The 22,500-nt window shown below is 39.1% G+C and overlaps 3 protein-coding genes across 5 annotated transcripts in view; all 3 read left to right on the forward strand.

The window, feature by feature from the left end:
- LOC138006559 (cilia- and flagella-associated protein 99-like) overlaps positions 1–5,657 on the forward strand; it is a 25,496-nt gene extending 19,839 nt beyond the window's left edge. For all 3 annotated transcript variants that reach the window (XM_068852967.1, XM_068852968.1, XM_068852969.1), the window contains 3 exons: positions 225–307; positions 1,571–1,692; positions 5,553–5,657. In XM_068852967.1, coding sequence (XP_068709068.1) covers positions 225–307; positions 1,571–1,692; positions 5,553–5,586 — 239 coding nt within the window. In that variant the 3' untranslated portion in view covers positions 5,587–5,657. The remainder of the gene's footprint in view (positions 1–224; positions 308–1,570; positions 1,693–5,552) is intronic.
- Positions 5,658–7,776: 2,119 nt separating this feature from the next.
- Positions 7,777–15,988, forward strand: LOC138008623 (Golgi-associated plant pathogenesis-related protein 1-like). Its single transcript, XM_068855942.1, has 4 exons — positions 7,777–7,878; positions 12,621–12,685; positions 14,144–14,386; positions 15,488–15,988. Exons 1-4 carry the CDS (start codon positions 7,821–7,823, stop codon positions 15,752–15,754), a joined length of 633 nt encoding a protein of 210 aa, XP_068712043.1. The 5' UTR covers positions 7,777–7,820; the 3' UTR covers positions 15,755–15,988.
- A 2,733-nt stretch (positions 15,989–18,721) lies between these two features.
- LOC138006563 (Golgi-associated plant pathogenesis-related protein 1-like) overlaps positions 18,722–22,500 on the forward strand; it is a 4,080-nt gene continuing 301 nt past the window's right edge. The window contains exons 1-4 of the mRNA XM_068852973.1: positions 18,722–18,991; positions 20,326–20,390; positions 20,978–21,226; positions 21,898–22,500. The exon at positions 21,898–22,500 is cut by the window's right edge and continues 301 nt beyond it. Of these exons, the coding sequence (XP_068709074.1) occupies positions 18,925–18,991; positions 20,326–20,390; positions 20,978–21,226; positions 21,898–22,128 (612 nt within the window). The 5' untranslated portion in view covers positions 18,722–18,924 and the 3' untranslated portion in view covers positions 22,129–22,500. The remainder of the gene's footprint in view (positions 18,992–20,325; positions 20,391–20,977; positions 21,227–21,897) is intronic.

Below are 22,500 nucleotides of genomic sequence, written 5' to 3' on the forward strand. Positions count from 1 at the left end.
AATTCGAGAAATGACTATTTGAAGGGGTCCATAGCAACGGTTGGGTAGTTAAGAGCCACCCCCGGGCACCTTACAACCTTTGTTTTGGGAAGCGTTTTCAATAAGAAGCTGAAAGGTTTGTAAGGTAAAATTGTGCTTCAATTCGCAAAGGTCGCCGTCATGTTTCGACTAATCCTAACTGCGGGGAATATTTGGTGTTTGTTTATATTTTGTGTTTTCCTCAGAACGGAAGAGAGAAAGTGAAAAGCTCACAGTCGTTCCAAAAAAGAGCTCATTACGAAGGCAGAAGGCTTTACAGGCAGAAAAGGTAACTAGTTGACTTCTTTATGTGTTTATTTATTGATTTTTGATTACCGACCGGTGCGTTTACTAGGAAGATATGCGAATACTGTGAGGAAACTCATGGGTTCTACTTCGTTTCTGTCAACACCCGGGGTCTTTAAGCATGTCTGCTTCCTTTGTAATTAAATTTGCAAACTTCTTTCAAGTTGAGGACTATGTATCTTTGGTCCAGTTTCACAACGCACGAACCCTTGTTCAAAAACTCTCTGGGACGTTAAAAAGCCCACACAATATTTGCAAAGAGAAGGAAAACTGGTGTCGTCATGGTTACGGACGTGTCAACCAATTATATGAATGCATCCTGTTCATGCGACCATTGGTGTCGTTAATCAAAATTTTGTTTTAAAAGATCAGTCAAACGATAGCTTTGAGATACGAAGACAATGAAACTACCGGTGACTTTCTTGAGAAATTGCTGAACTTTTAAATTTAGATTTTTATTACCTGTTTAATGAACAGACCATCACACGACCGCGCGGGGATACGAATTTTATAAGAAACCATCAGCACTCGAAGATGAAATTCGTATTCCCGCGTGGTCATGTAATATGCTCAATATTCTGTATGAGGCTAAGACCGGTGGCTCAGTTGGTTGAGCAGCGGACTTTTGTGCGGAAGATGGAAGGTACTTGGTGTCTCTTTTTCTATTGTTTCAAATTTTTTTAAACAAGGTATAAAACTTTCCGTAATTATACAATTACCCTAACCTAATTTCACGCGAGTTTTGTCCAAAATCAAATAATTTCCTTACCCTAAAGGCTCGGGAAATTATTTGATTTTGGACAAAAAGCAAGTGAAATTATTCACCAACTTCACGAGTATACCATTTGATTAGATATTAGTACCATGGGTAACAAATTACGTTCACAAGACGCCACTTTGGCACTGTAGGACAAGTTGCCATGACAACATTGTAATTTCACGTGTGAAATTATAAATTAACGCTGAAATTTCGCGCCAAAATTAAGGAGTAATTTGTCACCCGTGTTATTAGGGCTGTAAAACGAGACAAAGACAAAAGAATAATTTGTTGTCGGCCGTTTTTGCATTCGGTCAATTCATCAAAATAATTATATAATAACGTAATAAGAATTTGTCGGTAAAATTTAAGACAATATATTTATATTTTGCTGCATTGTATCAGGGTTCGATGAAACAGATGCCGATGTATATTTTGCTTCTTCAGTTACATTGCTCCTTGTTGAGCGTCGGGATAATTTTGTTTCAGGCGGCTCTGGAGAAAATGAGGTGGAAAGAACTTGAAGAAACAAGAGAAAGGGCGGCGAAACTGCGAGGGGAAGGGTTGGCAAGTAGAAATTCAGCGGGCGTACGACCTATGACTACTCTGAGGTACAATAATAAGTGATTGATAGGTTATTTGCAAATTCACGTCCGGCGAGCCTCTTTTTCAAAATGAGACCAAGAGCGGAATTTTTTCATGATGAACTTCAGTTTCTCATCGAAATTAAAGTATTAAACAAGACGCTTTTTTAAAGCGTTTACTCGGAATACCAAGTGGCGCAGAAGTAGGGTGATACATTTTGGACCAGGTAGTTTTTGTGACTACTGCGCGTGGCGCGTAGTCACTATTGCCATCGTGTCAATTTTTCCGAAAATGAGTATGTAATGCAATAGAATACACTTCGGAGCCAATCCGCATACGAAGAGGACCAAAGTTCGGACTCTGCAAATAGTACGATGAATTGCCGATAGTCGCGAGGACGAACGAAATGTTCGGGTGCACCGTGTTCGCAGTTGATGATCTGTGAAGAATACGGTTCTGAGGTGAGGTTTTAATTCTTACAACAGTTACTTCTCGTAGCTTTCGTATTTTGTTTCTAACCGACCGCCCGTTTACGCGTTTAATGAAGCCGCCGTTTTCGAGATAAACAAAGCTTTGCAGTAGCACGTAATTGTCAAACTATAGATGGTTTCACAGTGAGGTCTTCTGAATTGTCATCTATAGGAGGTTGAAGATACCCGAAAAATAAATCATTTTCCAAGTTTCTAGTTCCATGACGTCTTTCGTTTCGAAAATATAGTATTTCGAATTTTTTAATTGTCACCTTACGTAGCTTATCATGGTGACACCATGATACCAAGCTACCGTGGAACCCCGTTAATACGGTCATCAACGGGCCCAAAAAAATTAGCCGTATTAACGGGGTGGCCGTATTACCGGGGGTAGGGTGAAATTCATGACTAAAAGGCCTTAATGACAAATATCGCATTTGCACCTCCAGAAAAACTTTTCTCTTTAATAAACAACAGGAATGTACGTACAGTAATTGTATAAAATACTTGAAACTTCGCACAGTAGGTAAAACGCTTAAATTTGTTAAGTGCACTGTACGTTCTGAGCCTAAAATCAAAACAAGAATAGGCCCAGCTTATTATGCTTCTAAAAATTGGAAGCCGCCGTAATTACCTAACCGAAAGACTTATGTATCAATCGTGTTTTTGATGAAAGCACAAAGACTTAATCCCTTCGCGATTTGCCTTACTGGATGTTACAATAGTGTCAAGATCATGTTTGTAATGAAAACAGGGAGGAGTGTTGCTGACAGTACTTTGTAAAGTAAATCGGCTGTTCGATTACAGCGGTAACTAACGAAGGTCAATGAAATTAACATGTCACATGCGTTTGGCGCGAGAGGCCGAGTTAACGGGGTGAAATTATACAGGACTCTACTGTTTGGGATTTAAAATTGTGGCAGTTGGCCGTATTAACGGGTGACCGCATTAACGCGGGTTTTCTATAAGAGAATGTATGGCCGTTAGGCGGGCATCCACTCTATTTGATTGTAAAAAATATCTATCCCTATGAATCTAAGCAGTTTGAGCCTTTCAAGTACATTAGGAGATGTGTTCATACATTTTATCTTATGAGCGTGAAGTAAGCGCTTTCAAGGCAAAGTCCACTTTGATCCACCTACACAAGTAAAAGTTGTGTGATTTCAACGCTTCGACAAAGAGCTCAGAAACGATGTACCGCACAGATCTGAGAATTGGAGGTGATGTCTAAATTTGTTTCCCGCAACATTCCAAGTTATTGGCCTTTTTCATCGAACGTTTCGAATTTATTTTTTTGTTGCGTGACAGTGAAAATAATCTATCGCACGTAAATTTTTCAATGGTCGAAAAACTATCGATATGAAAGCTGTGGTGAATCAATTCCCACAATTCAGCCACCCCTATTCACAGGACAGAATATTCTACTTCTTTTCCCCTTGTACATTTCTGGAGTAGTCACATGCGCCTCTCGAGCGCCTATGTTTTAATTAATTAGCTAAGTACGAAACAAAACAAGTAAATGTCTCTGCAGCCAGTTGCTCATTCATAACAACGCAGATAATGTACCGGTGAAAATCGCTTAATGTTTACAATTGCAAATAAATTCAACAGGTGACATAGCTATAGGGGTAGTATGTCTTGGAACTGGTTGTGTGAATGGAAATTACGTGGGCGTTATGTCTATCTTTGCGAGATCTAGTATGTAGAGTGACATCAGATAAACTGGGTTCAATTGAAATTAATACGGGTAAGTGAAAAACGGTATCCATCTGCAAAGGTTCCATATTAAGAGTGTTATGAACAACGCGGCCGGTGACCTCCATCTCTAGGTAACTAACATGAAGATCAAGAAACTAACAATAAAAAGAAAAAAATTGACATCGGCGGATGATGTTCGTACAAAGAACAGCTGAGGCGGAAAGATACTAAGAAATCTCGGTCATTTATAACATACCGCTGCTGGAAGTTTTGTACTGGCGATTTAGTCATGTTGTCAACAGGAAGGATTATAGTAAATATCTTATTCATGACATTTCTAGACGGCTGAATCCAGCATATTCACGTTTAGCTGCATTGCATTGCGTCATTTGCTATATCGTGGAACATGGGCTTTGAATGATCACACGAAATTAAACGAGTCACGCTGAAGCCCCAAAGTAGAACCCATCATTTAATTGCTCCACTGCACGTTATAAATTCCGATTTTCATCGAATTCTGTTAGACGTGAGGCTGCTTCAACTCTCTCGCTATCTGAAATCTACTCCTTCGCGTTTGTGTTCATTTTTTACTGTTGCAGTTGTTTTGTCACAGAGGGAGGTCAAATGTATTGCTCGGAGGGGTGCAGTTCATTGCTTTTAGCCAATGAAATCACCGCCTCCTAATTCTATTGTCCATTTGCTGCACAGAAAACTAAATTCTTCCCAGGATATAACTCGGATACCTTTCAGGTATTCCGAGTAATAACCATAAAAGTTCGTTCAAAAACAGGTTTTTACTGTCTTATAGAGCGCGAGAACAAGTTTGATTGCGTCGCGTATGAAATGCTTTTAATAACCGAACTGACAACAGGTCTCAATGTACAATTTCACCCAATCCGCGCAAATCAGAGCTCGCTCTACTTCTGGATTTTTCACAATGTCTTCCAGGCCCTGGAAAACTCCTTGAAAAATCAATTTTGGCATCAACTCCTGAAAAACCGCTTGAATTTATCTATTCATATTAATTGCAATATTGAAAAAATATCTTTTGGAATCGTTTTTTTTCCAAAAAATGCAGTTTATAAATATATATACACTTTGACTTAGTAAGTAACTTTATGTGAAATTTGATTCCACATTTGGGGTCTTGGATTTCGTCGGGAATTTTATGATCTTCAGGTAGTACCAATCCTGGCTAAAGTTTTTAATTCACTATAGATTTTTTTACCAGTTTTTGGCCTCGAATTGTTCTGTGGCAACCCCATCGTTGTAGTTGTACACTTTTATACTTTTCATTACATACTTTTGCTTCATTAGTTTTCCATATAGATATAGACATATATAGAATGAAAGAAAAAGGCAAAGACAGAACATAGGTTGTCCTATGTTAAATCTTTGATTTTCTATTTTTCTTCGTTCTATTACAACTCTCTGCAAACCGCATCGCACTTTTTCTTAGCGAAGACTGAACTACTCGCACATTACTGAATACATATAATTTTTGTTTCCTCACATTGAACTTGATAACTACCGAGGTGCAGTCGAAACGTCGTTCAAAATTGGTACCGAATCGTAAAGTTCTAAATATTTTTTCTGGTGTTATTTAGGTTGCCCTCGTGATAGTTTGTCTGATACAAGGCGCAAGCCTAATGCGTTAATTGTCTCGGTACCGCATGTACTTTTTTTTCGTTTTTAACTCTCTTTTCACTTTATTTCAGGAACCCTCGAACAACGACGAAGATTGCGTCGTGAAGACTGAACAATCATTTAACTTATTATATCTTTACCTCATTAAAAATTTTGTCGAATTTTAAATTGCCGTGTCACTCTCATTCGTCTTTAACTCGGAAACTTGCATTCGTTTTTAACTCGGCTTGTAATGATGTTCACTTATTGATTCCATGTCGCCATCCGTCTTCAGATCAAACATATAAAAAATTGCAGAATACGTCAAAATGTGGTGAGAACATCGGTGACACACTCGGCTATCTCCTCGTGTGCCAGTTTTTTGACATTTTAACGTCATCTGTGATCTATTGCCGAACAGACGCACGGCATCATGGGATCTATTTCATTGCTTTTGTATTGTAAAGAATTAAAAGTTTTGATGGCGTCAGCAATGCATCTTTCCTCTAATAGGTCATAGAAGAGAACCAACCAAAAGGCATGCATTGTTGAGCTTATTGTGTAAAGTCTGGTAAATTTTCTGAATTCTTGCTAAGAACTCGCTATGAGAATCCTTCGTTGTTTGAATTACTAGCATTATCATTTACCGTCGTTCATCGGGGTAGCTTGATTGCTTTAATACCTAAGTTGGATACTCCTAAAACAGCCAGAATACACTATACTAGGAGCTGTTTTTGATGGAGACGTATTCCGGAGTAGGAATGCAGAGATAAGCTTTTGGAAAGGGACACTGACGACAATTTTCCTGTTTTGTTGTCGAAAGTGGGTTAGCTCAAACTTGGTACCTAATCACACTCGTATAACGCGAGGCGACATGGTTTACTATTTGGTGTTGGCGATGTGCATGAGATTGCAACATACTTATGCATGGATTTGTTTTCCAAGATCCCGATTTCAACGACCTTGTTTTCACCTTTTACCAGTAAAACTAAATTCCGCTCGGTATTATTGTACTGTTGTGATGAAAAAATAAATTCCGTTTTTAAAAGACTTTTTGTTTTTCGGTCAACTTGAATTTCCTGGGAGAGAAAAAAAGAAGGGAAACGGACTGTTTGCATGGTAGTGGTCCGAACTGTAACATCCTGACCGAAATCCAGCCAATCAGATTACTCCATTTAACCTGAGAATTGTTTGCCATATAATAATGTGGATTAAACTTCTGTAAGAAAGGTTCGTGAGCTGACGTTTCGAGCGTTCGCCCTTTTTCGCTGTGACGAAGGGGTAAGGACCCGTGCAAACCGTAACGGACGCAGCAACTCCTGCAAACGGACGCAACAACTCCCAGCAATGTAAATACGTGCAGTGTATTATGGGAAGGATGCGAACCGTAAGACTGTAAACTTACGAAATTCGGCTGCCATCTTGTTTTCAACGTGTTAATGCGTTGCTGTCTCCATGTAGACCGTATGTAATCCGCGTGCGTGGCCGCCCCAAAGATGTTGGAAGAGCTGTGCAAACGGAACCATGTCGAACATTGTTGCGCTACGCTTCGGCGATCATGGAACAAAAGAAATGTTGGATGAGTTGTTGGCTCAAAAGTTTGACCAGTTTCAAACTTCGTGCAACGACCGTCCCAACAACATGCAACGGGATGTGCAAAAGGACACAAGATGTAACACCCAACAACAGTATTGGGGGTTGTTGGCCAACAATGGTGCGTCCGTTTGCAACAATGTTGGGGGTTGTTGGCCAACAATGGTGCGTCCGTTAGCAATTTGCAAGGGGCTTAAATCATACTAAGTTCCGTACGAAAACATCACGAACTAAAGGCGCTGTTACACTGCGAAATGTTTCGTGCAACTTGTCTCGCAATGTTTTGGCGACACTGTGGCGGGACAAGTTGCACGAAACATTTCACACTTTGCCGAAAATAGAATTAGGTTCTACTTTTCGTACAACTTGTCTCGCAACGATTTTGGCCGTGGCAGGGTATGTTACACTGTGAAATGTTTCGTGCAACTTGTGCTGCCACAATGTCGCCAAAACATTGCGAGACAAGTTGCACGAAACATTTCACAGTGTAACATACCCTGCCACGGCCACGTTGCATTTCACAGTGTAACAGCGTCTTAAAGGTCTCTTGATCAAACTGCGACGTGACTCGCGCGGATGAAGGGTCCATTGGCGTTTTGTTAATTGAGCGTTTTAGACAATATGATTGGATAAACTATGTCCCAGAAGAACACGATTTGTGCGTAGATGAGTAACTATGGGCACTGATTACCCCGCACCCGCTGTTGTCTCGCGTTAGTTTAACCTCAACTAGAGAGACACTCTCAGTTTTTACAGCCTTCAAAGAAATGCCTTTTGTTGCCTTCTTGTTGATCTCATTTGCGTTTTCGGGCCATCCATACTGCGGTAAGTTCTTTAGTTGTGGAGACTTCAGAAAAGTTGGTATTTGTAGAACGTTTGGATGTCATGAAATACTGACCTATTCCGTCTGAAGTATAAATCCCCGTTAGGATGGCATATCTACTTGGCAAATCAATTTGGCTCAAGTCAGAAAGCGCCTTTCGGAAAACCTGTGAGAAAAGTTATAGAAGAATTTGCTTCAGTGTGCCCCTGAACTTCGGCTACAATAATTTTACGAGCAACCTATCGCCAACCATTAGTTTTTTTTCCTCAAGAAGCAGTGCCACTTAATCCTTGATTGGTTTACAGCGTTTATGGGCATCCCATTATCGAAGAAAACTGAAAACTTACCGAAAGCTCGAACTAGTTGAAAAATTCAACTACTGTTGAAAGGTTATCTCCGCGCAACTTGTTTGGTACTTTTTGAGAGACCTCTTTGTCGGTTTGCCAAAAAAAAAGTGAAAAAAGTTATTTTAAGAAAACAGATTACAGAGGCCGTTTGTCCTTTAATTTCCACCCAAGAAGCTCAAATTATAAGAACTGAACAGTACACATGCAAACCCTATATTAGCAACTTGAAAGACGTGAGCCACTAAATGTACAATTGCCACTTGAAATTTTGCCGAGGTATATGTCCCTTCGCATTACGTAATGATTGTGCGGTTTCTAAGAAGCTGAGATCTGAACAAGGTCTGAAACTATTTGGCAATCAATTTATAGATAGGATGATCATGCAGTGCTACTAACAAATGAGGATTATGCTTGCTTTTCAATAATCAATTTTTTTTAAAAAAGTTAGTCGTCTCAGCAAGGCAAAGGAGATCTTTCGCTTTATTAGATTGACCATTCGTCCGACGTCAAACGAATTTTTATGGGATTTTGAATCAATTGATTTTCGGCCATTTTGAGCCATTTTCCTGAAAATATTCTTTTCGTGTGAAGACGGCAAATTTCAAACATGACAAGTGGTGAAAATGGCTCTTGTACAAACACGACAATGGATGACTAAATGCTTTCCTCTTTGTAGTGCATAAACAAATACATTAGCAATTATTTGTTTCTTCAACACAATTGTCCAAAGTCAATTATCGTTACCCATATCAGCAATATTTACATGTCAATCTAAGAAGTAAATAACACTTAATCCTTTATTGTGTTTACTGGCTCAGTGATATGAGGCATTAATAATTCAGCGATTTTACAGAGCCTTTAAAGTCGTTGTTGTCAAACTTGAATTAAAGTTACTATCCAATCAAAACAGACCCAGACATTTAATTCAAACGTAATCCGTGGTCAAGCTTTTTTTTCTCTAAATCTAAGAACGCCAGATCGCAAGTTAATTCAAACGAGTCAAGCAAAGTCCAAAATACTTGCAGGCAGCCGGCAAAATTCGCGAGAAAATTTGACAAAAAAAAATTCTACGTCAAGAAAGTCAAATTCCACTAAGACTTGAATAGTACACGAACCTAGGATTTGCGATTTGAAAGAAAAAATAGCGACCGAATGTATAATTGCCAACTTGAATTTTTGCGTCAGCAAACGCCCCTGAATGGAGAAGTTTTTTGCTGCTTTTGCCTCTCACTATTTTAAAGCCGCGTGCAAATGCACTGGATTTGTCCACTGTTCAAGCTCTCAACATGTTGAGCTCAATAAGTTGAGCGCATTTGAAAACCCTGTTGAGAGGTGACCAGAGGTGTTGAGCGATGTTGAGTCTTGGTGAGTCAACTGGTCAAACTTTTCGCTCAACACGGCTCAATATTTCCTTTGTTTCGCGGTCATCCATGTGTGGCTCAACAAAGTCTAGTGCATTTGCACAGCAACGCTCAACGGGTTGAGCTGCCCAGCGTATCCATTGGGAGTTTAAACATATCGAACATTTTACAAGATGGTAATGGTAAGTCTCCCCTGTTGCCAGAAATCTGATAGTCAACGCAAGCCTTCTTGGAGCTTTAATAACTTCTGTAGCACCAAGAATACCTTTTGGTGTTATGTGGGGCTCAATCATTCCTAGTATTTCACAAAAATTGCCATGGTTCATTCGCATCATTTCCTTAGTATAGCCTGCAGTGTACTCGATCATGAGCTCTTTCACTATGTTGTTGTAGCATTTTTTACAGCTTCTACGCCGAATCCATGCTCTTGTTTTTACAACGTCGTTTTTTTTATTTTTTGTCCTCATCAATGAGTTCGCTTACTAGAAGTGCAGCCGAGCATTTTCGTGTTCTGAGGAGATGAATATACCTAGGATTCTCAGCCATGATTCAACATGAGCCTTTGTGAAATCTTCGGAATGCTCAATATGTTGAGTCATTGTTGAGGTCATTTGAACACCCCGCTCGACAACACCTCAACAAACGCTCAACATGTTGAGAGCTTGTACAGTGGACAAATCCAGTGCATTTGCAAGCACGCGGCTTAGTAATCCTATCGTGCTAATGCAAATTAAACGAAAGCAATTGGTAGTTAATCTCAACGCTCGATGGAAAACCATCTATTCACACAGGACGTTTCGATAATATTTAAGATTTGAACTCTTTACTATAACAATCTTTTTCGTTTTTAATATCTCATCGACACTGAACCACACACTTTTGCCTCTTTTACTTTGGCTCACGATTTTATTGACCAACGATAGCTTCAGACGTTGTAAGTTGGCTAAAAAATTCATTTTGAAAATTCTTTGCATTCAAGGGGCTTTTAACATAGTGAATACAGAACAGGAATTAAGAATTATTTGTGGCGCAAAGTAACATTTACACAAGGAGATTGTCCCGATTTTTACAACTCACGTGGCGCTTTAGGGGGCTCTCCAAATGTACCACTTCATCATTAATTGTTAACTACTTTGGACAATCGACGATCTATTTTTCTGAATAATCTTGCAGGAATAAAGGACAAATACGAAGAGACCTTATACGGGAAAGAATAATTAACGAAAAGGAAAATAGTACTACAGCGTGGCTGTGTGACGAAATCAGTATTACAAAATATTTTTCCGTGGGGAGGTGTGTAGCGGAGGTAGTCACGTGCAAATTACAAATGTCATACGAGGACAAAGCGCTCATGAAATCCCTCAGTAAACAAATGCTTACTTAAAGCATTTTAGTGTCACTCACAGTCAAAAACGGCATGGCACCTTCAGTTTTAATAAAGGCCTCTCCAGAGCAATTACAGACCGATAGCGTAATGCAAACACTGGGCAAAAAATTCCCGCTTTTCGCATATTGGCACCAGTTCATCAAATCGAACTGTCATTGACATTGGATGTTTTTTTATAAAATATTAATCCCGTTATATCGGCAGTTGATTTAGCTTCTTTTATTGTACTTGCAATGGGGCAGGGTTGTAGGTCTCAGCACTGATTCATTTATATTTCTTTATAAACCCTACCTGCGATTTTGGTTTACATACAAGTCATGAATTCTTTATCTCATTCATGATGTTCTTGACTCAAAACATGGTCAAAGAGCTTTGTTAGGAAACCTCAAAGTAAACCAACTTATTTTTGTGGTCATGAGTCCTCGGTAAAGTTGTTTTTGTAACATGAACATGCGGTTAGATATGGAGCTACAGTAGATTTATTGGTCAAAGAGCCTATTCTTTTGCAATAAGAAGCGACGACAGACCACGAACTGCAGTTTGCTGACCGGTTGAGCTTCGGAATTTTTCTGCCGCTCTGAAAGAAATCTCCAGAAATTTAAGCAGTCTTTGGGTAGAGCGTTAATGTTTTCTTCCTCGACCCTTTTGAATGCAATTTCCGGCAAAACAAGTTATATAGCTAATATGCAGCTCTCGGATGGTTTTGTCTTAATCAAATTAATTGTGTTACAGCAAGCATTATCAGGCGGTAAGTCAGTTTGTAGTTTTGAAAATATAGGGTGATTACTTTATTATTGACGGACTTTGTAGGACACCCTTTCTAACTACGTGTGAATGTTTTTCATCCCAACAACAACTACTTCACTTGCAAACTAAAATAAGGAAACATGTTCCGAAATTTCGCTATGTAAGGGAGGGGGTAGGGGTGGGGAGGGAGGGAGGGGGGTGACTCGGTTTCTTCCGTTCCTTTGACTCACAACAGGTAAATTTGTCCTTTTTCGTTTCAGGTTCGCTCACACTGATTAATATTTTTGCAGCCCAAGAAAGAAATTTTTGCAATTATGTTAGCAAAACAATTTAACAATTATATTAGCAACTCAAATGTGACGGTCTATCTTCAGTATTGGAAAATTAAATGTATTGAAACACTGGAACTATTCCAGCGCTTCCTCAACTTCCCACCGTTGCACATCAAGCAATTAATGAGTTAACTGAAACCGAAGGCGTTGCTTCACACAAAAGGCTGTAAAACCAGAGAGAAAGTGCGTGCCTTGTGTTATGGCTGTGGGTACGATTATAAAATAAAATAGAGTATCAAATTTTGAAGGAAGATTGAGAATTGCAAAAAGAGTACATAAATTGACCTAATTGAAATAAATGAACATCTTCCCTGAAAATTTAAGTAAGTAGAGTAACTTAAAAATAAAAAAATAGGAAACAGAAAAGGTCAGTTCTATCAGAAGATAAAGATACTGCAGTGAGCCCAAACTTCCAAGGATGAGTACAACAAACACACAGTACAACCAAGCAGCATAGGGAAATAATAAAATACAAAGGCCTTAATACAAAGCTCAAAAAGCATGGACTTATTACCATTACTGAAAAATGCTCTGGGCACTTTCTAACCCATGATTTTTTTTCTTCAACAGAAGCTGTTCTTCCTTTCAAAAACCAATGTTTGGTTTGGCACAATGAGTATCGTCTGAAACATCAGGTAAGTTAAAAAAAATCCTATCTAATTGCCCCTTTTTTTTTATTTCGTATCTTATATTTTTATTTTACGTGATACCATTTTTGCGAACCTTTCCGGACACTGCAAATATAGGGTTATTTGAAATGGGTGCTTAGACTTACATTCTTTGTATCAGCGTTATAATCTGTAGTCAGTCTGCAGTCTGCAGTTGTCATACAGCCTGCCTCGAGTTGGTTAACAACATTGCCTTTAAAGTCAGAAAACTCCGACTTAAAAAAAAAAAGGGAGTACTACGATGCTCTCAGCCTTAGGTACCGCTGGACACCGAAGTGCCTTCCATCTACATGCCCTTGCGGCAAGAGATTTGACCTTGATCATGCAGTATCGTGTATGAAAGATGGATTTGTCCATAGGAGGCATGATGATGTGCGAAACCCCTTTGCATTTCTCCTTGAGGACGCTTGCCACGATGCTCAGGTCGATCCACACCTTCAGAGCTTGACAGGAGAAATTTTTAGCGAGCAGTGCCAACACCTTTGATGAAGCCCGTTTGGATGTCAGTGCACGCAGTTAAAGGGACAATGTGCATTTTTCGATGTCAGGGTTTTTAGCCCTTTTGCTGAGAGCCACCAGAAACTTGACATGGCTTTCAGGAGCAATGAGAACGAGAAAAAGCGTCATTACAACCAGCGAATTATTGAGCTCGAGCATGGATCCTTCATTCAGCTCTCTTGTGTTCTCACCATACGGCGGAAGTGGCAGAGAAGCCGGACGATTTCTCTCCGAACTAGCCCGGAAGCTATATGAGAAAAGGAAGATGGAATATAGCATTGTAATTCATTGGCTGAGAGGAAAACTTTCCTTTAACTAAGATCAGCAGTGTTGTATCTAAGAGGCTCCAGAACAATTAACCAAACACGAGTTGAACACTGGTTTTAGCGGGGCAGAAATTGCAAGTGTGATCGGAAAGATAATAAAAGTAGTGCATAGTACATTTTTTAAAATTCAAGCCTGGGGCTTTTTATGCTAATTTTAAAAAAGTTTTTATCAATGCTTGTCTACTGTAATCTTTTATTGGATATAGTGGTTTGATTGTGACGTCATTAATCATGTGAAAGAATGGCATAAGATTCTTTTGATTTATTGGATTATCCTACGAGGCTAAGCAATTGGAGGATCGTCGTTCGTCCAATGATATAAATTTATTGGACGAATATTGTTGTCACGCCGGCTCATGCGGAGAGTGACTTCCGCCAAGTTTGCCGAACAACAGTCCTTCTCAAGACTTCGCTTATCTGGAGAATGGAATTCCATCAAGTTATGACATTCCTGGTTTAGTCTATTCAGCAATGAGTGTCTTCTTTCGTCGCATTCCTTATCATTATCTACAATTTTCCAAACTCTCCGAAGAGACTTCATTTGACTGAATCCAAAAGCAGTTCAAGGATGATTTTATTTTCAACGGTTCTTGTTACACAGGTTGAAGCTGTCACGTGGAATGAAACCCTGGCTAAGGGTGCTACAGAGTGGGCCACTTACTTAGCAGACAATGACAAGTTTGAGCATGCCCAGAATATCATACCAGGGGAAAATCTTTATCTCTCGGGCAGACCTCTCCCCAAAGAGTCGTGCACTGAAGCTACACAACTTTTTTATGCAGAAATTAAAGATTATGATTTTGACAAACCTGGATTTTCATTGGCAACGGGACATTTTACCCAGGTAAAGTAGCGAACATGATTGATCCAGGTAAAGTAGACAACGTAATTGTGTTTATTTTAGAGTAACCTAGCGATCAGGGGTACTTTTCTTTAGAGAGGGCGCCAAAAGAAAAGTACGCCTGATCGCGGGTTAATTTTAGAGCTAAGATCGACAATTCAAACTAAATGGCGAAATCGACAATCAAATTTCAAAATAATATTAATTATTCCGAAAGAGAGGTGCAAACAGTTTCCCCACAGTATGGTACATGCAAGTTACTAGGTTTTTAAATGAAACAGAAATATCCTTATAAAGCTGCGGGCAGGCATGTTGACTTTAATGAGAAAGCTCAAAATTTCAATTCTAGTAGAAGACAACCAACTTAACATCTTAAATCCTACGGTGCATTCCTTCAGTTGAAAAGTAGTCCATGATCCTTCCACCCCGGCAGAACACAGCAAATTAACAGACACAAGGCATATAGGCCTATGAAGAACAATAGAGCAGATGAAATACTTGGGCGCAGTAGATTTAAAAAGCTCAGTACAAACCGGTCGTGTTCCTTGACGGTGTTACTTTTGAATGTATGACTTTCACCTCGTCTGGAGAAAATTAGGACTGGAGAGAAACGTTTTTTCAGTGAATCTCTCCTGTTTCATTCATTCATTTTTCACTCGCACCAAACCAAAATAGCGCACAAAAAAAAAAAAAAAGAAAGAAAGAAAGAAACGATAAACCGAGTGTTTGCAGTATTGTAAAATCACAAGTTTACAACATTCGCTAAAATGAGGTCCTCCAGCGGGTTTTCGGGAAAAAGGCTAAAGTTGAACCGGGGAATATAGGCAAGCAAAGACAAAATATCTTAGGGAACAAGGGAACATAAACCATTTTCGCGATCAAAAAGTCAAAAAGCTGAGAACAAGTTTGGAAGTAATTTCGGGAACAAGGGAACACAAGCAATTTTTTACAAGGGACAAAAGAATAATAACTTCCCCCATTTCCCCCTCCCAATCTAAAATGAACGTTAAAATTACAATACATTTATTACTGTTTTTTTTTTTAGACGATAAGCACGCATTAAAGTTGTTGTAGGTGCGTCATATTATACTGTCTTGATTTTAGCTTGTATGGAAGAGAACAAGAGAAATCGGAGCAGACGTCAAAACCAGGAAAGATGGCCGACTTGTTGTGGTAATACGTTACCATCCCCCTGGTAACTACCTCGGTGAAGAATTTTTCAGGAACAATGTTCTCCGTGCCAGGGATTGGCAACCGCCAACCCAGCCACACTCACAGAGGAGTGCAGGATTGGCGGCTCTAAGCCACTCCAACTTCGCTTGCCTTGTTTTCGTGCTCGTTATCTCATCCGTCGTGAGCTGCTGTTTTTAATTGACGGTTAATTCTCTGAGTGTTTTGATAAATCAGTCTTTTCGAATTCAGTGTAATGATTTAGTGCTCACTCTAGGCGTTGGCCAGATCATTGCTTTCAGGTGCAAAAAACAGCCTTGCAGTTCACAATGTTTCATCGAATAATCATCAGCAGAAAAATAAAAGGTTGGGCAGGACCTGATTCGACACACCAGTCAAGCTGCACTCCTGTTTTCCCGAGGAAGCAAACTTTTCAGGAAAAAGTAATGTTCATAAACATTTTTGCTTCGCACGAAGCAAATCCCCTTCTTTTTTATTTCTTATGTATTTCTTAATAAAGGATTTTTTAAATCTAACTTACGCTCTTGAGGTGTATTACGCATGAACTGTTTTTATAAATAATATACTCAGTATTATACTATACTAGTGGTCACACATTTATTTTTAAAGCTTATTGTGGGTGACCAGTTACGGTATGTATTTTTAACCCACTGCCAAAATATGTAACCTCAAGATTTGTAGCACCGAATAAATGTTGTTGTTGCTTCTTCATTTAATTTTCTAACTACATTTGATTTTCTGGTCGCAGAAAGTTCACCGTCTTCTTTCCTTTTGCAGTCTGTTTGAGTCACTTTTTGGAACTCAAATACCGCTTGAACGAATGGTAACAACTGAGTGATACCGCTGATGGAGCCCAAAACCAGAGCTTACAATTCCGGTCCCTTTCGCTTGGCCTAAGCCACGGCATTGTCATAGACCGACCAGTTTTTTCAATAAACTCTAAGCAGATGAGTAAGCAATCTTATTTGTAGGTAATAATTGATTATTTGTGGCTCGTTGTTGGCTGAAAAAGTCAGCTGGGTTTCGCACATGCACAAAAAGACAATCTAAAAATAAATTAAAAATATCGATGTTTTCTCTCCTGCTAATGGCCCCAGGTCCTGCTAATGGCCCCAGGTCGCTGCTGTGACTAAGAGACCAACAATAAGAGCCAAGAACTGTGGTCCCTAACTGAACAACATGATCTCTTCTTTAAATTAACGATTATCGTTAATTATTAATTTGCTATCAATTTACTATTATCGTTAATTTAGGACACTGTGTCCCAGGACTTGTGGTAGCAGAGAAAATAAGGGGGAAAAAATCATATCCTTGTATTGGATTCGAACCTGGAGCTTGTACTTCATAGGAACCGCTTTTTTCCGCTTCACCACTGAAGATCAATACATCGCTTCTTCAAAAAAAAAAACATTTCTTAAGTCTGCCATAGAATATCGCTGCTGAAAAATTATTAGGCCTAGGCTAGATTAATAATTTAAGCTTAAACTTGGATTTAAAATGTTTAGATTTGTCGTGAAGTTTGGAAAGCGACCTTTGTTGTGTGTAATATTGTTTGTTGTCGTTTGATAACACAGCATTATCAAATAGTGTTTAAAATATTGCTCCTGAACAGCTAGCGGTGCGCTGGTCAAGTGGTTAGGTAACCGGTTAATAATGAACATTCCCAGGTTCGAGTCCTACTTCCATACACTTGGGTTATCTTTTAAAAAATATATATGACCATTTCCCATAATCCATATCAAGCTTTCAGTCTTCTAAATTAACGATAATAGTAAATTCACAGCAAATTAAGAATTAACGATAATCGTTAATTCAAGGTAGAGAATGGGTTGAACTGAAACGAGACCGAACGAGCGAATAGGGCTGGGTAGAGAAGAAAGGACGCCCGACCCCAGTCTCCTCTTGTTTTGCTCTCCTTGCTCTATTTTCGCCGCGCTGTCACTTTCTTTAATAAGCGAGTTCAGAGTTTCAAAAATTTCCGCGCGTCGGGATTATTTATTTATCTATTTATCTCATACATTATTCATTAAATTGTAAATAATTTTAACTTTAGCTAAGGTATACTTTATTGTGTAAATAGTGTCCCCAATTAGTTTTTCCTAAGCTAAATACTATTGACACTCCGAACTGGCTTGTTGGCTTGAAATCAAATATGTACATTGCTTTGCTCTTTAATATCTATGTTAGATCTATTCATCACGGTTCGCCGATTTCCTTTTCACCAAGCAACTGCTTATTCCTTTCACTCCAAGATCTAAAAGTTCATTCTCCAAACTAATACTACAGATTTCGTTTGTGACTGGTAAGGAGAATTTAGTGTTAAGATAACATATTGGCTGATGACAATCTTTATTCTCAATACCTATCTACTGGACATTAGACTTGTCTTTCATAGATCGAATCCGTAATAATTTATTTCCATAAAACAAAAGAACAAAGCGAACATAACAATACCTAATCAACAAGGCCTAACCAGAATAACAATTGTTCTTTTTTCTTCCGCCATTTTGGACCGGTATATGAAAGTCTATCCAGACATTATGTTGAAAAAATTAGGAAAATCAACTTCCTGATTACTCCTGTAGGGAAGTCAAAGGCATGGGTTCCTGCACCGGCAACGTGGTTGTTAATAAACGCCGAAAAGTTACGGTGATAATTTTCGGCGGTGATGGAGTCTTTATGCTGCAGAGCTTCATGATTCATGATGTTATCCCTTTCAGCTAACTGCTTAAATTTGTGCATGTGACATTTGAGCTGCCCTCGATCGCTAAACCGCCAGTGAAGATTGTTGTTGCTATAGCGATACTTTTTTATCGCCCCTCAAGTTCACAATCGACACTGGCACTGTTTGTTTCCGTATCATGTGTTTTTGTGTTGTAGATTCTTGATGAGTAATCTGTCTCTTTCCGTCTCAGACACTTTTTTTTGCTCAGTGCGCAACTCCATTCATAATGAGTAATTGATATTTTGGAACTGATACATGTTTGAAGTTATTTACCGGTAACCAATAGCGTTGCGTTAACTCTCACAGCAAGAAGACCAAAAAATAACCAGTACGGAGCGACTAGATATAGTTGAAATTCGTCTCGCTCCATGGCGTCATCACCCAATGGAATATTACTGTTCATTAGCATTCTAGATCTAATTGTATCTTTCGTGCGTGACTGAAAAAGAAAGAAGTGTTTCTTGAAGTTTCAAAACGTCAATGGTTTAAATTTAAGTCTTACAAAAGTGAGCTTGGAATTTAATCTGCGGGAGCCAAATAGCTGCAAAGTCGCAGTAGACAACGCAAGAAGAAAACAAGTGTTTCCTTCTTATCAGTGGCTTTTGAAAGAGGTTTCTTCTGGAAAATGCATGTTTTGGATTCATTCCTCCCTACTTTCGTATTCACCATCTTTCAATATGCGCTGTCGGCAGGTAAGAGTTGGGTTTATTAAGTTTGTAGCACTAAGAAAAGAGGAAATCTTTTTTAATTCTCTTGCTTCCTACAAATTTACCACTCAAAACGCTTCCTGTTGATAAAAGTGCGGATTTTATATCTTACTTTCAAGTAATCTGAATAAATAAATTAAAACCATCAGCTTGTCACACACTGCGCAATTTGTGTACGGCAAAATTGACTTGTCTCTAGGAGACCATATCTGACCTTGGTCCCTATCAGTCTGTCGTGTCCACAAGCTCTAGCAGGGGCAGGGAAGGCGACATTAGCCCACTGTGCATCATTTCCGCGTTGGGAAATAAGGTGTCGTCAAATAAAACCACAAGTAAACTTGGGAACGTTTTCCCGTATTTCAAAAATCTAGTTTACGTTTCAAAGGATCGAAGTCCCGCTCGCAGAAATCAAAACTACCATTATAAGAATACAGGTGTAACATCGACGAATGAGCTCAAAGGTTTAATAAACAACCCGACAGCCCAATCAAAATTCTGAGCAGAATATGCTAATGTAGACTTATATTGGGAGAAGATTTATAGCCTTTCTTTTCCGTCACAATGGATACAAGGACTCGACAATTTCAGTACAAAATCCTAAACAGATATTTAGTTGCGAAGGTCTATGTAAAACAGTATCATCATCTGATAGCACCTCTTGTTGAGATGTGGACGAATCTCAAGCACTTGTTTACATCCTGCTCTTCTGTCCTGAATTTCTAGAAGGATCTCTTGGATTTCTTGCAACTTTTGACACTAGTATGTTTCTAAATGGCACTTTATTTGCCATTTTTGAAGTACTATTTTTCTGGTTGTTCAGCGCAATCGGGACAGGCGTATTAGCATCTCTATGACGTCATAAGTGATTTCGGGAGCTGAATGTAAGGTGTTACCGATCCTTCAGTTTTTGGAATGAGTTTGAAAACTTGATCCGTTTCAAATACAACAATATACTAGCACGTACTGAATAAACTACTTCAGATGTTTCAGCCTTTGACATCTCAGTCTCCTCTGTGTTTGTTTCTTTGTTTTCAATTGAAGTTTAGAGCGTCAGTTTAAAATTATAAGCCAAAAGACGGCTCATATTGAGCTCATTAGAAGAGCCTGTCACTGGCACCCCCTGATTTAAACTTTGCAAATCAATTGGATCTCGTAACGTAAAGCAAAAATTGTCAATACCCGACTCAAAATTTTTATTATTATATTTCATTTGTGCTTATTGTTTTCTGAACCAATTACGAGAGCCGTTGCAGAAGCTGTGTCCAGATCCGAAAATTAATACTCTTAATAGCGCTTACTGAATATCTTTTCTGCTGTAGAGACCACTCTTCCTTTCAAAGAACAGTGCTTGAAGTGGCACAATGACTTCCGATCCATACATCAGGTAAGCAAATATTAATGGCATATTAAGTCTCTTTTTGTTTGCTCCTTTTTTTTTTGTAATACAACGCTAGACCCTTCAAAGCTATCTGTATTCCAGGCTATCCCTGATTCTGTATTAAGCCGATTCAAGAGCTTTTATGACTAGGAGCGTACAACTGCATTGGATTTGTGCAACGGCGTTTTACAGACCGAGGTATTTTTAGATTGATTTTCCCGCGAAACCAGATTATTTCAGCTAATCACAAGTCTTCATGAAAAGTTATTACCCATAGGATTGAGAATTGTCACTCATGCAAGACACATCTTAATAAAGAACTCGTCTAAAAATAGCTTGATCTGAGAAAATGCCATTACATAGACCCCGTACTGGAGTTGTAGCTGGGCTCCTGGATATAGGCTGCTGACCGATTAGGCTGGCTGTAAAGGTATATAAATAGAAATACCTTCCCTGGATTGATTACGCTGTTAATTAGCGAGTTCCAGAGGTACACCTACTAAACGTACTCACTGACCCTAAAAAAGAGGCTCGGGATTCGAGAATCTGGAAAAAATAAGACTTTTGTTGCATTTTGCCTCAACTTAAAACAGGTATCGGAAGTCGTCTGGAATGAAGACCTTGCTCAAGACGCGGAGGACTGGGCAAGGCACCTGGCGGACAACAACTTGTTTGATCATGCAACTAACTTACAACAATTGCAACAGGGAGAGAATCTTTATTGGTCTTCCAGACAAACGACAGAGCCTTGTACCGACGCTATCAAAGCTTTTTACGAAGAAATTGGAGACTACGATTTTGATAATCCTGGTTTTTCTGACAAAACTGGACATTTTACTCAGGTAATATGAGCCACAGAGAAACTGAATTGTGACCTCTCACGCGAAAATGGAAAGCACTCTTGGCCATCCCTCAAATGGAGATTTCCCTTTGTATTTAACTTACACTACGTAGAATCTACTTCAAACTTCAAATCTGCTTCAAAGAAACAAACACTGTGAACATGCAGAGAAGATTCAGAACAGGCGAGGCAGTGGGGTGGGTGAGTGAGTGAGTGAGTGGGGTGGGTAAGTGAGTGAGTGAGTGAGTGAGTGAGTGAACATTGATGCCACAAAATGGTGGTAGGATAAAAAGATAACCATTTGGTTAGTTTTGGTTTTTTGGGTTGGTTACGTTTTTCATGAAAAAGGTGCTGCGGTAGGGATCTTGCAATAATTGCCCATCCGCTAAGAGATGATTACCATAAACGTTAAAAGTATTGCTCGTGTGATTCAATGGCGTTCTGATTTTCTTTTGAGCGCCCTTAACTGAATAAGTTTTGATTTTAAATTTCGAATTAAGGTTCCAACTGTTTTCACCCAAAAGATTATGTGAGAGTGTTAAACGTAAGACAAAAATTATACAAAAGCTAGCACTCTTTCAATAAAATTGAATTGTGAACTGATTTATCTTGCTGAAACTTGTTGCGCAATCAATTAGTTATGAATGTTTTGATTTTTCTGCTTTGGAACAGGTTGTGTGGAAAGCCACAACGAAAATTGGTGCGGCCGGCAAGACCAGGGCAGATGGTTCCTTCATTGTGGTAGTGCGTTATTCTCCTCCCGGTAACTTAGTTAATTCTTTCAGGGAAAATGTTCTTCCTTCTGAAAGCTGGCAGCCGCCAACAGAGACAGGAGTTGTGCAAACCAGTTCCAATTTCGTTTTTATTATAACTGGCCTCCTTTTCTCGTCGGTCTTTCAATAGAGAGAGTTACTCAATCAGTACTCAACAACGAACTCCATATTTCCTTAGGCCTTCGAAAACGCACGCTCCGTTTGTCCTGTGGATAAAATTCTTAGGAAGCAAGTCTTGCGCGCGTCTTTAGAACTTACGATCACAACTAAGTCAATTTAAACTCCTCAAAGATGTCCCTCTGTTATGCTTACACGCAGCTTATTTCTAGAAGTACAGTGAAGGCTCAACAGAGGCTCATCATTAAGACTGATATCATACATGCCTCTAGAACTAGAAAACCGCAATTAATAAAACCTCATTTACACTAAGTTTTCCTTAACAATTTTTCCTTGACAAGGTTTCCTTGGCAGTTTAAATGGAAAAATATGACAAGCTTTTCGT

This window comes from Montipora foliosa, chromosome 6 (assembly GCF_036669935.1).
Source record: "Montipora foliosa isolate CH-2021 chromosome 6, ASM3666993v2, whole genome shotgun sequence".
NCBI lineage: Eukaryota > Metazoa > Cnidaria > Anthozoa > Scleractinia > Acroporidae > Montipora > Montipora foliosa.